General features: G+C 45.0%; 1 protein-coding gene across 3 annotated transcripts in view; it reads right to left on the bottom strand.

The window, feature by feature from the left end:
• The window catches only part of GALNT12 (polypeptide N-acetylgalactosaminyltransferase 12), a 34,282-nt gene extending 20,519 nt beyond the window's left edge, over positions 1-13,763 (bottom strand). Inside the window, exons 1-2 of one of the 3 annotated variants that reach the window (XM_061425785.1) lie at positions 13,358-13,763; positions 3,134-3,303 (exon numbers count right to left, since the gene is read on the bottom strand). In XM_061425785.1, the coding sequence (XP_061281769.1) occupies positions 3,134-3,303; positions 13,358-13,722 (535 nt within the window). In that variant the 5' untranslated portion in view covers positions 13,723-13,763. The remainder of the gene's footprint in view (positions 1-3,133; positions 3,304-13,357) is intronic. The other 2 variants (XM_061425784.1, XM_061425783.1) reach the window with 2 other exon arrangements.
• Between the last annotated feature and the right edge of the window lie 809 nt (positions 13,764-14,572).

Here is a 14,572-nt window from a genome sequence, read left to right as displayed (position 1 = left end):
GGCACTTTACAGTTTTTAAAATATTTCCTAAAAACAGAAGTTATCATTGAACAAGTGCCAGCAATGTGCCAGGTCCTAACAAGCTACCACCTCATTTAATCCTCACAATGACCCTGCAAGGTAAGAACTACTATTATACCATTTTATAGGACAGGGAGCCAAGGTTGAAACTGGTTAAGCTCTATGCTCAAGGCTATACAGCTATAAAGTGTTGGAGCTGGGATTCTAGGCTATGCGGTGTGACCCAGAACCAGGGTCTACATAGACATATTTAAAACAACCCTGGGAGGAAAGAAAATGGAGACACATGCCTACTATATGCTGGCTGCTACATGAGGTTCTGTGCTACACGTGATCTCATTCATTCCTCACCACAAATCTCTGATTTAAATGTGCTATGCTAAGTCACTTCAGTTGTGTCCAACTCTTTGCAACTCTGTGGACTGTAGCCCACCAGGCTCCTCTGTCAATGAGATTCTCCAGGCAAGAATACTGGAGTGGGTTGCCATGCCCTACTCCAGAGAATCTTCTGGACCTAGGAATTGAACCTAAGTCTCTTATGTCTCCTGTACTGGCAGGCGGGTTCTTTACCACTAGTGCCATCCGGGAAGCCCTGATTTAAGTGTAGATAAACTCATTTACAGATGAGAAACCAAGAATCAGAAGACAAGTGACTTGTCCAAGGTGTCGTGACAGGTTATGGTAAAGCTCACCTACAGCCGCAGACCCCGTACCTCAGTGCCTTGTAGACTACAGTAAACCTCGGCCTCCAGCCTGGCTTGCGTGCTGCCAGGGGGAACGCCAGCTGTCCCCTGACTCACTCTCCCCATAGAGATGATGTTTCCAGTCTCCCTCACAAGCAGCTGTTGCCAAGTGACCCTGTTCTACTCAATGGGATGTAAGGGTGACTTCCAAGTGGACTCCCAGTCCCCTGGAAACCCTTCCACTGACAGGAGTAAACAGGAGGTGAAGAACCAGCCTGCCATGCCATCCTTGAGAAAGGGGAACTCAGGACAGCAGGAGCCGGGCCCTAACACCATGGAGCTGCCACACTTGCCTTAGTCTATTATCCCAGATTTGCAACAGGAGAGAGAAATCAACTTTTATCTCATGTAAATCACTGTTATTTTGTGTTTCTGTGAGAGCAGCACACCTACCAGTCAGGACAGATACACAGGCTCTGAGGTCAGACAGACCAGCCTCAGGGCCTGAAGCGGCAGATAAGCAGCGGCTCTACCTTAAGGGGGTGCCCAGAGGTTGGTGACTGGGTCGGAAACAGGCTCAGCACCACACCCACAGCTCTCCCTGTGGTAAGGCCCTGACATTTCCCCTCACTTAAGCTTATCTGACTACTGCTTAACTGATACCACTAACCCCAGCCGGGCAAGGCCACAGCAGCCCCTACACATATCCTCCTTTTATCCTCACCCCCCATCCCTGCTCCCCAACCCCCAGCATCAGTCAGCCTGTCTCAACAGGGCAGCACAGAGTCTCCCCAAGACCTAGCAACCTTACAGCTCTCCCAACAGCCCTCAGGCAGCTCCCTGCAGGCTCCTATTTAAGCTAAATTCCTTCTATTGTCCTCCGAAGCCCCACCTGACCTGGCCCCATCCACCCCACAATCCCAACCCCCAGGTCACCCTCCACTGGCTGGTGGTCTGACCCTGAGAATGGCTGCTTGTTTTAGCTTCTGCACCTGCTGCTCCCAGCCCGGCCCCCCTGCCCAGACCTTCACTGGGCTGCCTCCTTATTCATACTGTTGTGGTTATTCAGTCGTGTTTGACTCTTTGCAACCCCATGAACTGCAGCACACCAGGCTTCCCTGTCCTTCACTGTCCCTGGAGTTTGCAGCTTTTGGCTTTAAAGAGGTCTCCCTGATTTCCATCAGATAGAGTAGTCCTGGTCCCCACGCTCTAGGCGTTCTCCTATTCCCATTATTCTTTCAGGGCACTTTCTACTCATGCTGTAGTATAGTATCATGTTCTATTATGGTATGCTGTATATTGTATTATGTGATGTACGTGTGATATATATATATATAGTGTTGTATTATGTGATGCATATGTTATGTTCTTCATGTGTTTACTGACCATCTCAACCCACAGCTCTGGAATGTGAGTTTTATGAGGGCAGGGATTTATCTTGTGTCCCACGGAATCCCCAGCACCCAGCAAACGCTCAAAAAAAAGCTTCCTGAATAATAAAGGGCCAGCCTCGGACTGCATGTGAATTGCTGGATCCCAGGTCACTGGTCAGGCCTGCAGGAACACCGACCATCCTTTCAATGGAATGTCTCGCCCTGGCTTCAGTTCTTCTGTCTGGACTGCCCCTTTTCTATTTCACCTCAAAGTCAGTATCTTCAAGGCCAAAGCCCTGTGGTTTTTCCAGTTTAAGGAGGGCACCACCACTTACCTGGAGACCCAGGCCGGAAGCCCGAGTGTCCTCCTCACAGCTTAGCCAGGCCTGTAGATGTTGCCTCCTGAATATCCTCCTCCCATCTGCCTGCCCTCCCCATCCCTCCAACCTGGTCACCTCCATGGCCCCCTCATCTCCCTGCAGAGCTTCCCAGTACCCCATTCTCCACACTCCAGTCCAGAGGGTTTCCCCAAAGAGCAGACGGGTCTCTTGCTTGAAATTCTGCCTTGGTCTCTCCCTCAGGACAAAGCCCCAACTCCTCAGGCTTGCGTATAAGTCCTGCACCCTCTTCCTGTTCCTGCCTGCAGCAGCCAGCTCTCTGTCCTTCCTGAACTACTTGCAGATCCTACACAGTCCACACAGCACTGCAACTCTAAGGCTTTCCATATCCTGTGGCCTCCACTTGAAACGCCCTCCCTCCTCATTTGCAGTCCACAAACTGCCCAGCCTTCAAGACTATGGTCAACCACCTGCTCCTGAGCACCCAGGTGGGTGACTGCTCCCTCTCTGCCTCCTATAGCACTGAGTGGTAGAGCACTCTGCCATCATGTCTGCATCCCCCTACCCAGCTCTGAGCTCCCTGAGGGCAGGGGCCAGGCACAGGGAGACACAGGAAGCCCATCTTCCCCGGCCTGTTCTATGCACCCATGTCACACCCGCCTCGCAGGCACAGTCACCAAAGGGCAGGCTCCTCCAAGGGCCCAAGTCAGGGGCTCACCTCGATCACTGTAGTCATCTACAAGGATAACTTCTTCTAGCAGGGTGTCTGGGGATGTCTCGAGGACACTGTAAACCGTCCGAAGGAGAGTTGACCAGGCTTCATTATAAAACGCTATGACGACAGATGTTGTGGGCAATTCATCGTAATTATATTTCTTCTCTTTGCACCTGTAAATACAACACAATTTCAGGAATTAAGACCCTACTGGTGACTTGTATACCAGGCCCAGGCTGGTGCTGGGTTTGGAGTGAATGGAACACAGGTCATGGTCTCAGGGCCTCCCTCTGGGGAATGGTAAATAACCTGCTGGGATCTTCCAGTCACCCATGATCCAGTAGGAATCCCAGCAGATTCTTTAAAAGGTTCTAAAATGATACCTAATGAGCTTGACCTGCAGGATGCTGTTTCTAAACTTTAAAGCGATTTTCAGATTTATGCAACATTCAAACTCAGCAGACTCAGAAAGGAGAGGGTACTGTCAATTCTCCCCGCCTAACACCTACCTCTCCCATCTGTCCACGCCTTTCCAACCCCATGGCTGGACCTCTGCTCAGACTGCATCCTTTATTTCTTTTTTTTAAAGGCCTTTTTGATGTGGACCATTTTTAAAGTCTTTGTTGAATATGTTCACCCTTTCTTTAAATTGAATAAATTTCATTTGGAAAACCTCACTGTCATTATTTCCACCATTTCTCTTTGGATCTGTGCACATGTGGAACTAAATGTTAGCTTTTCTTTGTTTTAAAGATTTAAAAAGTCTTTAGGTTTCAGAAAAATACATTTTTTTCATGTAGTACAAGCAATTAGTTCTTTCTGATGCTTCTAGTGGGCTATGGCAGCTTTTCTATGCAACCTGTCTACTACTCAGAGGTATGCTAAATCCAGACATAATTAAGCACTAGCTGTGTATTAAATCATTTCATGGCCTCCATAGTCTCAGAAGGTAGGTACTATTACCAGAGAAACACTTATATGTGGAATCTAAAATATGACACAAATGAACATATTTACAAAACACAAACAGACTCACAGACAGAGAAAACAAACTTATGGCTACCCCACGGGAAAGCAGGAGAGGGAGGAATAAATTCGGAGTTTGGGATTAGCAAATACAAACTACTATAAACAAAGGAGATTAACAACAAGGTCTTACTATATAGCACAGGGAACTGTATTCAATATCCTGTAATAAACCAAAATGGAAAAGAATAACTAAATCATTTTGATGTATACTAGAAATTAATGCAACACTGTAAATCAACTATATTTCAATTAAAAAAAAAAGATAAAACATCCTTTAAATGCATTCTCCTTCATGAATTTCAATATATCCTCCTGAACATCTCTAAATTTGCATCCAGGAAAAACATTTCCCTCTTTTTCTGGGCAATAAAAAGCTGTGTATTGTTCAATTAGACAAAGGCAGACATGTATCACTCAGGGTTCTACTTCTGGAAAGACAAAGAGAGTTCAGAACCAAATTTACTATGAAATCATAGTAAGCCATCTTTGCCTTAACTTTCTGGTATAATCCATATGCTTTGTGAAGGCAGGGGCAGAGTTGTGTTTTACTCTGTATTTTCTGCATGCTTTGCACTGTATCTAGTAATAATAGTAATATTTATTGAGTGTTTACTATATGATAGGCAGTGTGCTAAACATTCCACAAGCATTATTCCTTATAATCTTCTTTATAATCTTCATAAAAACCCTTCTGGATGAGGATACCATAATCTCCACCAGTACAATATATGTCTATGTATTTTATGGTTATGAGTAAATGGGTGTGGCAAACACCTCCTGATCTTTTATGTTTATATTTAGGTTATCACATAAACATCTTTAAAACAATGAAAATTTACCTCCTTTGGAGAACAGGCCAAGAAGGTCACAGTGAACACAGGTGTGTTTTATTGGCCCAGAATGCTTTCTCCTTTCTTCACCTTACTGTACTTTGATTTCCCTTTCAGGAACCATGCCTCCTGGACTCTCAAGCTGTATGTTTTTGCAGGGCTGGACATATACACACATATGGATACATACACAAATATACACATCCCTCTTTGGGAAGGTTACATGTCCCAGGTCCGGCCAATCAACATTTTCCTGATGACATAAGTTGAGTCCCTATATCCAGGGCCCAGAATAATCTGAATCCAGTTCAAATCCTAGATCTTTCTGTCATAGAAGTCAATATATTTTCTTTTATGTTTAAGTCAGTCTGAACTGACTTAGTCAGTCTAATCAAAAGAACCCTATGTAAAAGAGAAAGTTTTTTTTTTTTTTTTAAGTGAATATAGGACTTCCATGAGCTTTCCTGGTAGCTCAGATGATAAAGAATCTGCCTGCAATGCGTGAGATGTGGGTTTGAATCCTGGGTTGGGAAGATTCTCCTGGAGAAGGGAACGGCAACCCACTCCGGTATTCTTGCCTGGAGAATCCTCATGGACAGAGGAGCCTGACAGGCTACAGTCCATGGGGTTGCAAAGAGTCAGACATGACTGAGTGACTTTCACTTTCATTCTTTCACTTTCTTTAGGACTTCCACTCATGGCAGTATCAAAGATTAGGCTTTTCTGGTGGCTCAGATGGTGGCTCTGCCCAGATTTGATCACTGGGTCAAGAAAATCCCCTGGAGAAGGAAATGGCTACTCACTCCAGTTTTCCTGACTAGAGAATTCCATGAACAGAGGAGCCTGGTGGATACAGTCCATGGGGTCGAAAAACAGTCAGACACGACTGAGCGACTAACACTTTCACACGTAGTAAAGGACACTCAAAAAATTCTTGATAAAATACTTTTAAAAAACTTTTAAATGTATGGATCAGCTTACAGAAAACAAAAGAGGTCCTCAGAGTCCAGGAACAACAAGAAAATATATATACCTGGATATTAGAAGTAGCAGACACAGAGCATGAATAAGTATGCTTCTTATGATTAAATAAATAAGAGAACCTCAAACGAAGGACAAAGAAACAAAAATGACAGGAAAATTAACTCAGTATAGATAGACATCTCACAGTGATGGAGCAAGCCAGGGGACAGTGGAATACTATCTTCAAATGCCAAACTATCAACATGGAATTAAATACCCAACCTATTTTTCAAGAACAAGAACAAAAAAAGAAAACATTTTCAGATAAGTAAAACTGAATGTTTAAAACAATAACTTTGCTTACAGCAAGAAATACATGATATATTTCAGGAAGAAGAAAAGAATTCCAGAAAGATCTCCAACATACAAAGACCACCATTCAGGAAAGAATGATGAGAAGAAAAAATAAACTTGTGGATAAATGTAAACAAATATTGCATTTAAAAAAATGTTTAATGTGTTGATTTAAAAAGCAAGACAGAATTAAAATACTGGAATAAAATGACATACAAACTGGGAAAGAAAGTGATCAATGTTAAAGCATTCCAAGATCCACTGATTAATTTAGACCTTTTTGAGTTGAATATATAAATATATACTTTCTTTTTGTTGTTGTTTTTTCAATTTTTAATTTTTTAAAATTTTAATTGAAGGCTAATTACTTTACAGTATTATGGTGGTTTTGTCATACATTCACATGAATCAGCCATGGTTGTACATGTATTCCCCATCCTGACCCTCCCTCCCACCTCCCTCCCTATCCCATCTCTCAGGGTCATCCCAGTGCACCAGCCCTGAGCACCCTGCCTCATGCATCGAACCTGGACTGGTGATCTATTTCACATATATACATGTTTCAATGCTATTCTCTCAAATCATCCCACCCTCGCCTTCTCCCACAGAGTCCAACAGTCTGTTTTTTATATCTGTGTCTCTTTTACTGTTTTGCATATAGAGTCATCGTTACCATCTTTCTCAATTCCATATATATGCATTAAATATACTGTATTGGTGTTTTTCTTTCTGACTTACTTCACTCTGTATAATAGGCTCCAGTTTCATTCACCTCATTAGAACTGATTCAAATGCATTCTTTTTAATAGCTGAATAATACTCCATTGTGTATATGTACCACAGCTTTCTTATCCATTCATCTGCCGATGGACATCTAGGTTGCTTCCATGTCCTGGCTATTGTAAACAGTGCTGCGATGAACATTGGGGTATATATGTCTCTTTCAATTCTGGCTTCCTCGATGTGTATGCCCAGCAGTGGGATTGCTGAGTCATATGGCAGTTCTATTTCCAGCTTTTTAAGGAATTTCCACACTGTTCTCCATAGCTGCTGTACTAGTTTGCATTCCCACCAACAGTGTAAGAGAGTTCCTTTTTCTCTGCACTCTCTTCAGCATTTATTGTTTGTAGACTTTTTGATAGCAGCCATTCTGACTGGCATGAGATGGTACCTCATGGTGGTTTTGATTTGCATTTCTCTGATAATAAGTGATGTTGAGTATCTTTTCATGTGTTAGCCATCTGTATGTCTTCTTTGGAGAAATGTCTATTTAGTTCTTTGGCCCATTTTTTGATTGGGTCGCTTATTTTTCTGGAATGGAGCTGCAGGAGCTGCTTGTATATTTTTGAGATTAATTCTTTGCCAGTTGTTTCGTTTGCTATTATTTTCTCCCATTCTGAAGGCTGTCTTTCTACTTTGCTTATAGGTTCCTTCGTTGTACAAAAGCTTTTAAGTTTAATTAGGTCCCAGTTGTTTATTTTTGGTTTTATTTCCATTACTCTGGGAGGTGAGTCATAGAGGATCCTGCTATGATTTATGTTGGAGAGGGTTTTGCCTATGTTTTCCTCTAGGAGTTTTATAGTTTTGGGTCTTACATTTAGATCTTTAATCCATTTTGAGTTTATTTTTGTGTATGGTGTTAGAAAGTGTTCTAGTTTCATTCTTTTACAAGTGGTTGACCAGTTTTCCCAGCACCACTTGTTAAAGAGGTCGTCTTTTCCCCATTGTATATTCTTGCCTCCTTTGTCAAAGATAAGGTATCCGTAGGTACATGGACTTATCTCTGGGCTTTCCATTTTGTTTCATTGATCTATGTTTCTGTCTTTGTGCCAGTACCATACTGTCTTGGTGACTGTTGCTATGTAGTATAGCCTGAAGTCAGGCAGGTTGATTCCTCCAGTTCCATTCTTCTTTCTCAAGGTTGCTTTGGCTATTCGAGGCTTTTTGTAATTCCATACAAATTGTGAAATTATTTGTTCTAATTCTCTGAAAAATACCATTGGTAGCTTGATAGGGATTGCACTGAATTTATAGATTGCTTTGGGTAGTATACTCATTTTCACTATATTGATTCTTCCAATCCATGAACATGGTATATTTTTCCATCTATTTGTGTCATCTTTGATTTCCTTCATCAGTGTTTTATAGTTTTCTACATATAGGTCTTTTGTTTCTTTAGGTAGATTTATTCCTAAGTATTTTATTCTTTTTGTTGCAATGGTGAATGGAATTGTTTCCTTAATTTCTCTTTCTGTCTTGTCAATGTTAGTGTATAGGAATGCAAGAGATTTCTGTGTGTTAATTTTATATCCTGCAACTTTATTGTATTCATTAACTAGCTCTAGTAATTTTCTGGTGACATCTTTAGGGTTTTCTATGTAGAGAATCATGTCATATGCAAACAGTGAGAGTTTTACTTCTTCTTTTCCAATCTGGAGTCCTTTTCTTTCTTTTTCTGCTCTGATTGCTGTGGCCAAAAATGCCAAAACTATGTTGAATAGTAGTGGTGAGAGTGGGCATCCTTGTCTTGGTCCTGACTTTAGGGGAAATGCTTTCAATTTTTCACCATTGAGGATAATGTTTGCTGTAGATTTATCATATATGGCTTTTATTATGTTGAGGTATGTTCCCTCTATGCCTGCTTTCTGGAGGGTTTTTATTATAAATGGATGTTGAACTTTCAAATTTACCACTAAAGATTGGAAAGAGATAATTGTCAAATCAGTAGAGTCAGAAAAATAGAAGCAGAAGGGGAGGAAAACCTCTATCAATTCAAAAAAGCAGTATAAAAAAAGAAAAAAAAACATAGAAAAAGCATAATAAACAGAAAGCATAAATAAGATGGCATAATCAAACACTAAAGTTTCAGTAAGCACAGTAAGTATAAATGGACATAAATATTTAGTTAAAGATTGTCAGTCTGGATTTTTTTTTTTCAGTGACAACACAAAATCCAGCAACATGTTGATTAGAGACATGCCTAAAATCTAAGGTCACAGAAGAAGTGAAAGGATAGGAGAAGGCATCATGAAACTTCTAACTAAAAAGAACCTGTTCTATAGGCTTAAAGTACTGATTCAAAGAATGGAACCATACTGACAACCACAAGATGGGTCTAATAAGACCCAGTAAAACAGCCTCAGTTTACAACTTTACTGGGAAAGCAGAGAAACAAGTCTAATAAGCTCCACCCCATGTATGATATGTTTTTCCAAAGGTAATGTTGTTAAGAGAACAGACAAGCAGGCTATCTCTCGCAAAAAGAGAAATCCCAACCACCTCCCTGCAAGACACAAACATTACCTTTTGCTGAATTATCTGCTTGGAGCTATGTAGAAACTCTTTGCCATCCTAGCACCCAAGTCCTAGTCCTTAAACTCAGACACACACTTGCAACTATAGCACTAATGAGGCTAAAACCAGGGCAAAACATTCGAGAAATGCAAAAACCTGTGTGTATTATTTACACACTTTTCTAACCAGTGGTTCACAACTCGTCAGCGATGGCAGAGAACAGCTGACATTCACACGCGTGGCATCCCCATACGTGTGCGGTGGAACTGCACAGCCCCAAGGGTGTCGTCACTCCAACTTTCTAGCCTGCTAAAATAACAGGTCGGAATGCAAATGAGAATGACAGAAGATGATTATCTCAAGAACTGATCAATGAAAACTGAAACTTTCTCCAAGTATTGGTACATTATTAGCCACCATCTATTTTGTAAACTGGATGTGATTTCACCACTAGTCTCAGCTGCATTTAACTTGTTATCAATCCCCATTTTATCTAATTCTGGTATTCTCCCACACCCTCAAAAACACCCATCCTTCCTCTTCGGAGTGAGAAATTCACAGGCTCTCAGTTTTCAACCCTAGTTACACATCAGCCCCAGCCTCGGCCCAACTCAAAACTCTTCCTAATTTTTCTGGGGTCCCTTACATAACTGTTCAGTTTCCCAAGGCCACAAACCTAGCTACCTGATTCCCCACTTTGGCCTGTCACCATCTCAGAGTGAAAATTCCCTCTCTTTGCCAGGCTCAAATATGACAGTATTTGTGAAAGAGTTTTTCAAACCCTATACTTTCTAAATTACCATGCAAAGACGTTCTGTCATCCTCCTCCTCCTCCTTTTCCTCCTCGATTCAGTGCTATAACTAAAAATAAATAAATAAAAGCTGTGACCTAATCCACTGGCGTGTGAATAATGAGCCTTGCAGAAGGGCAGGGGTCTACGTCAAATCTCAAGGAATTAGAGTCGATACTTCCAAGTGTCTCTAGCAGCTATCAAGGCTTGCAGACACCAGAAGAACCAAGCCAAACAGTCCCATGGTAGCTCCTAACTCTTTGCCTATGATAACAGGTTTATCCCCTGTTGGTTAAAAATGTGTGTGGGCCTTGTATTTACTCATGTCTGAATATGTTCTCACTCACACACCCATATATATCTTTTTCAAAATCTATTTTGTATACCTAAAAGTCTAGAAGGATACACAGCAAAATGTTAACAGTGGTTCTCCTCAGGGTGGTACGTTAATGGATGATTTTTCATTTTCGCTTCCCTGTATATGAAAAATTTTCTAGAGTGAACATGTACTGTTTTGGTAATTAAAATTAATAGATAAATAACTGCCTCCATCTTGAAAGGGAGGAGGGAATAAAAGACCTCAGTTCTAGATTGACTCTGCTACAGATCTGTGTGTTACTTTGGGGGCACAGATTATCCTCTCTAATAAGACTGGATGCTCCCTCAGGGCCATTTCTGCTATGACTTTCAAGGATCCTAACCACACCTCTGCTTGTTACTAATTATAGTTCCAACCCTCCATGACCCTGACTGAACTCCTAAGCTGCTACTCCAGTTTCTAAAGCTAAAATCTCAAGACCTTATCAGGTCCTCCAAGCCTGTATGGAATAAACAAGTGAGTCTTCATGAAAGGCCCTGACACTACTGGCTACACCTCAGTTATATCAGAAGGCCTGGCTGGGCTGAGACTAACACAGATAGAGCTCACCTTTCCAGCTAGGCAAGAATAACCCAACAGGCTTTGCTGCAGGAATTAAAAGGCAAGAGGCCTTCACATTCCTTATCATGCTGGGTTTGGATTAACTTCCCAGGGTCAAAGCAACAGCAGGATCTATAAGCAAATCCTGACAGGACACAGGGCAGCTGTGTCACCATGGAGACGGGATACCATAAACCCCACAATGTTTCAAAGAGATTTCACAACCTCCAATGATAAAGGAAGTCAGAACCTGGAAAAGAAAAACTTTATGACCACTCCCTGGATGACTGTTAATAGCACCCTCCTGAGGGTACTGTTGGCAGTACAAATAAGAACCGAGTACACAGTGCGCTCCCAGGTATCCAGTGTTTCATCAACTCCTAGCTTGTGTTTCTACTCATCCCTTATTTTGTAGATTGGGAAGCTGAGGCTCAGAGAGGCCAGATAACTTGCCCAACATCACAGACCTGATGAGCAAAAGAGCCAGGGTTTTATCTCATAGGAACTGGGTCTGAACCCTGAGTCTGACCTGAAAGCTTCCCCTAGACCTTGCCTCCTCAGTGAGTACCCCTGGAGTTTCAAGGAGATAAACATGTGTTTAACCATTTGGTTGAAGGGGAGAAACTGCTACCAACCCTAACAAACAAAGCTCTACTCAAAAAGATAAACATTGAAGATGCCTAAGGTAAAAGCATAGGCTAGACACAAGTAGATCCTGAAAAGCAGTGGAGACAGTGAGGTGCTAACCATTTACACTTTCCGATGGCTGCAGAGCTGGGTCTCTCCCTGCAGACATCCATGCTCTCTCTGGCCAAGAATCCACAGGGCAGTTCCCTAAAATCCCAATCAGCACAGTGCCCAAGGGGCCAGGAGGGCCACGTCCCCCAAGCCCAGTTAGTCACTTTCCAGCTCTGGGCCCTTGAGTGAGTCATCTGACCTAAGCCTATTTCCACACCTGTAAGCAGGAAGGACAAGGAGCAGGGAAGGGTGGTGCCTGGTGCACACAGCAGCTGTCCCACTGGCTTCTCCCAGAATCTCCTCTCTGAGCCCTCTTTCCCACCAAGTCTTTCGGGAGGGGACTCCAGCAGGGACCTGAAAGACCCCTGCCAAAAGAGCAAAGGTGATAGGCCAGGCTCCACCTGCCAGCCTGTTCCCTTCCTAACTAAGCCCTGGGCACAACCCCTCCAGCCAACAGCTCCAACAGGAATGAGGCCTCTGACCACACAGGTCCCACAGCTGTGTCACCCACAGGAGCAAGCTAGGCTGAACCAGTGCCAGAAGGACCCCTTCCCACCAGCTGCTTCTCCCTGTCTTCCTTGTAAAGCTGAGGAATCCAGCTCCCAGAGAGGGGGAAGGAGGCTTGCTGCTTCTGACCTGCCCTTCTTGCTGCCCTGACCTTTCACCTCACCTGCCCAGGGCTCCCTTCACTCCTGGTTCATTTATGGGCCCTGGCGCACACAGGTAAGTGAGTGAAGCCTGTCTGAAACCCACGGGTCCTTAGTTTAGCCAGAGTAGAAGGTTTCAGGAGGAATTAGACTGGGGGTTGGGGGTCCCTTACAACCCAAGAAGGGCGCCCTAAGGGTCTCATACTAAACCTGTCTGCAGATTTGTCGGTTTCCGAGATTTTTTTTTATTTTTATTTTTTGGTCACTTTTAAAAACTTTCCTGGTAGCTCAGTCGGTAGAGAATCTGTCTGCAGTCCAGAAGACCGGGGTTCGATCCCTGGGTTGGGAAGATCCCCTGGAAAAGGAAATGGCAAACCACTCCAGTATCCTTGCCTGGTAAATCCCATAGACAGAGAAGCCTGATGGGCTGCGGTCCTTGGGGTGGCAAAGACTCGGGTACGACTGAGCGACTAACACTTTTAAAACTTTCTTCACTCCCAGCCCCCTGTGAACACTTTCACTGCCCACTTGCGAGTGACTCAACAAGACACGAGATCCCCAGGTCTTTGGAGAGCCGTGTCCCACCCCGTCACTTCACCGCCGCGGAAACTGAGACGCGGAGACTCAGCGGGCGATGCTCCTCCCGCCACCTGCGGACTCACAGAGGGTTCCAGCGCTCGGGCAGGCGGCGGTGCAGCGAGATGCGGTCGCTGAGGTAGATGTTGATCTGGTGTAGCCGCACGCTCTCCTCCTGCAGCCGCAGCTCCTCGCCCTGCAACTGCAGCCGCACTGCCTCGCCGTGGGCGCCCAGAGCGTCCTCGGGCACCGGTGGCCGTGGCAGGACCGGGTCGCGCCGCCCGGAGCGCTGGGTGCGTCGGAGTCCAGGCTCGGCCACCCCGGCCCCGCGCCGCGCCCGCAGCACCGAGGCCAGCCCGGCCAGTGCTAGCAACGCCAACAGTGCCAGCAGCGCCTCCCGGCCGCGCCGCAGCCCTCGCGGGCAGCGTCTCCGCGCCGCACGCCCCAACATGCGCCCGCCAGCTGCGGCCAGCGCCCGGCGCGCCCCAGGCGGCAGCGCAGCCCGAGACCCGGATCCCGGAACCACCGCGCCGCCCCGCCCCCTCCCCGCCCCACCTGCGCCCCGCCCCCTTCCCGCCCAGCCCTCCTGCAGAGGGGGCGAATATTTGCAGGGTCCCCTCGGAGAAGGCAATGGCACCCTACTCCAGTACTCTTGCCTGGAAAATCCCATGGACGGAGGAGCCTGGAAGGCTGCAGTTCATGGGGTCGCGAAGAGCCGGACACGACCGAGCGACTTCCCTTTCACTTTTCCCTTTCACGCATTGGAGAAGGAAATGGCAACCCACTCCAGTGTTCTTGCCTGGAGAATCCCAGGGACGGGGAGCCTGTTGGGCTGCCGTCTATGGGGTCGCACAGAGTCGGACACGACTGAAGCGACTTAGCTGCAGCAGCAGCAGCAGCACGCCGGCTAGCTGAGACGCGGACCTTCCTCGCCGAACTGTGGGCTTTAATAAAAAGGTATAGACTTAGTTCAGCTCCTGGCACGTCGTAAGTACTCCGTAAGTGTTGGGCTGAGACGCGGACCTTCCTCGCCGAACTGTGGGCTTTATTAAAAAGGTATAGACTCAGTTCAGCTCCTGGCACGTCGTAAGTACTCCGTTAAGTGTTGGGTGAATACGCTGTGCTGCTGCTGCTGCTAAGTCGCTTCAGTCGTGTCCGACTCTGTGCGACCCCATAGACGGCAGCCCACCAGGCTCTGCCGTCCCTGGGATTCTCCAGGCAAGAACACTGGAATGGGTTGCCATTTCCTTCTCCAATGCATGAAAGTTAAAAGTGAAAGTGAAGTCGCTCAGTCGTGTCCG

This window comes from Bos javanicus, chromosome 8, assembly GCF_032452875.1.
Source record: "Bos javanicus breed banteng chromosome 8, ARS-OSU_banteng_1.0, whole genome shotgun sequence".
NCBI lineage: Eukaryota > Metazoa > Chordata > Mammalia > Artiodactyla > Bovidae > Bos > Bos javanicus.
Note: the sequence above shows the minus strand (reverse complement) of the source record. Positions and strands in the feature narration are given on the sequence as shown.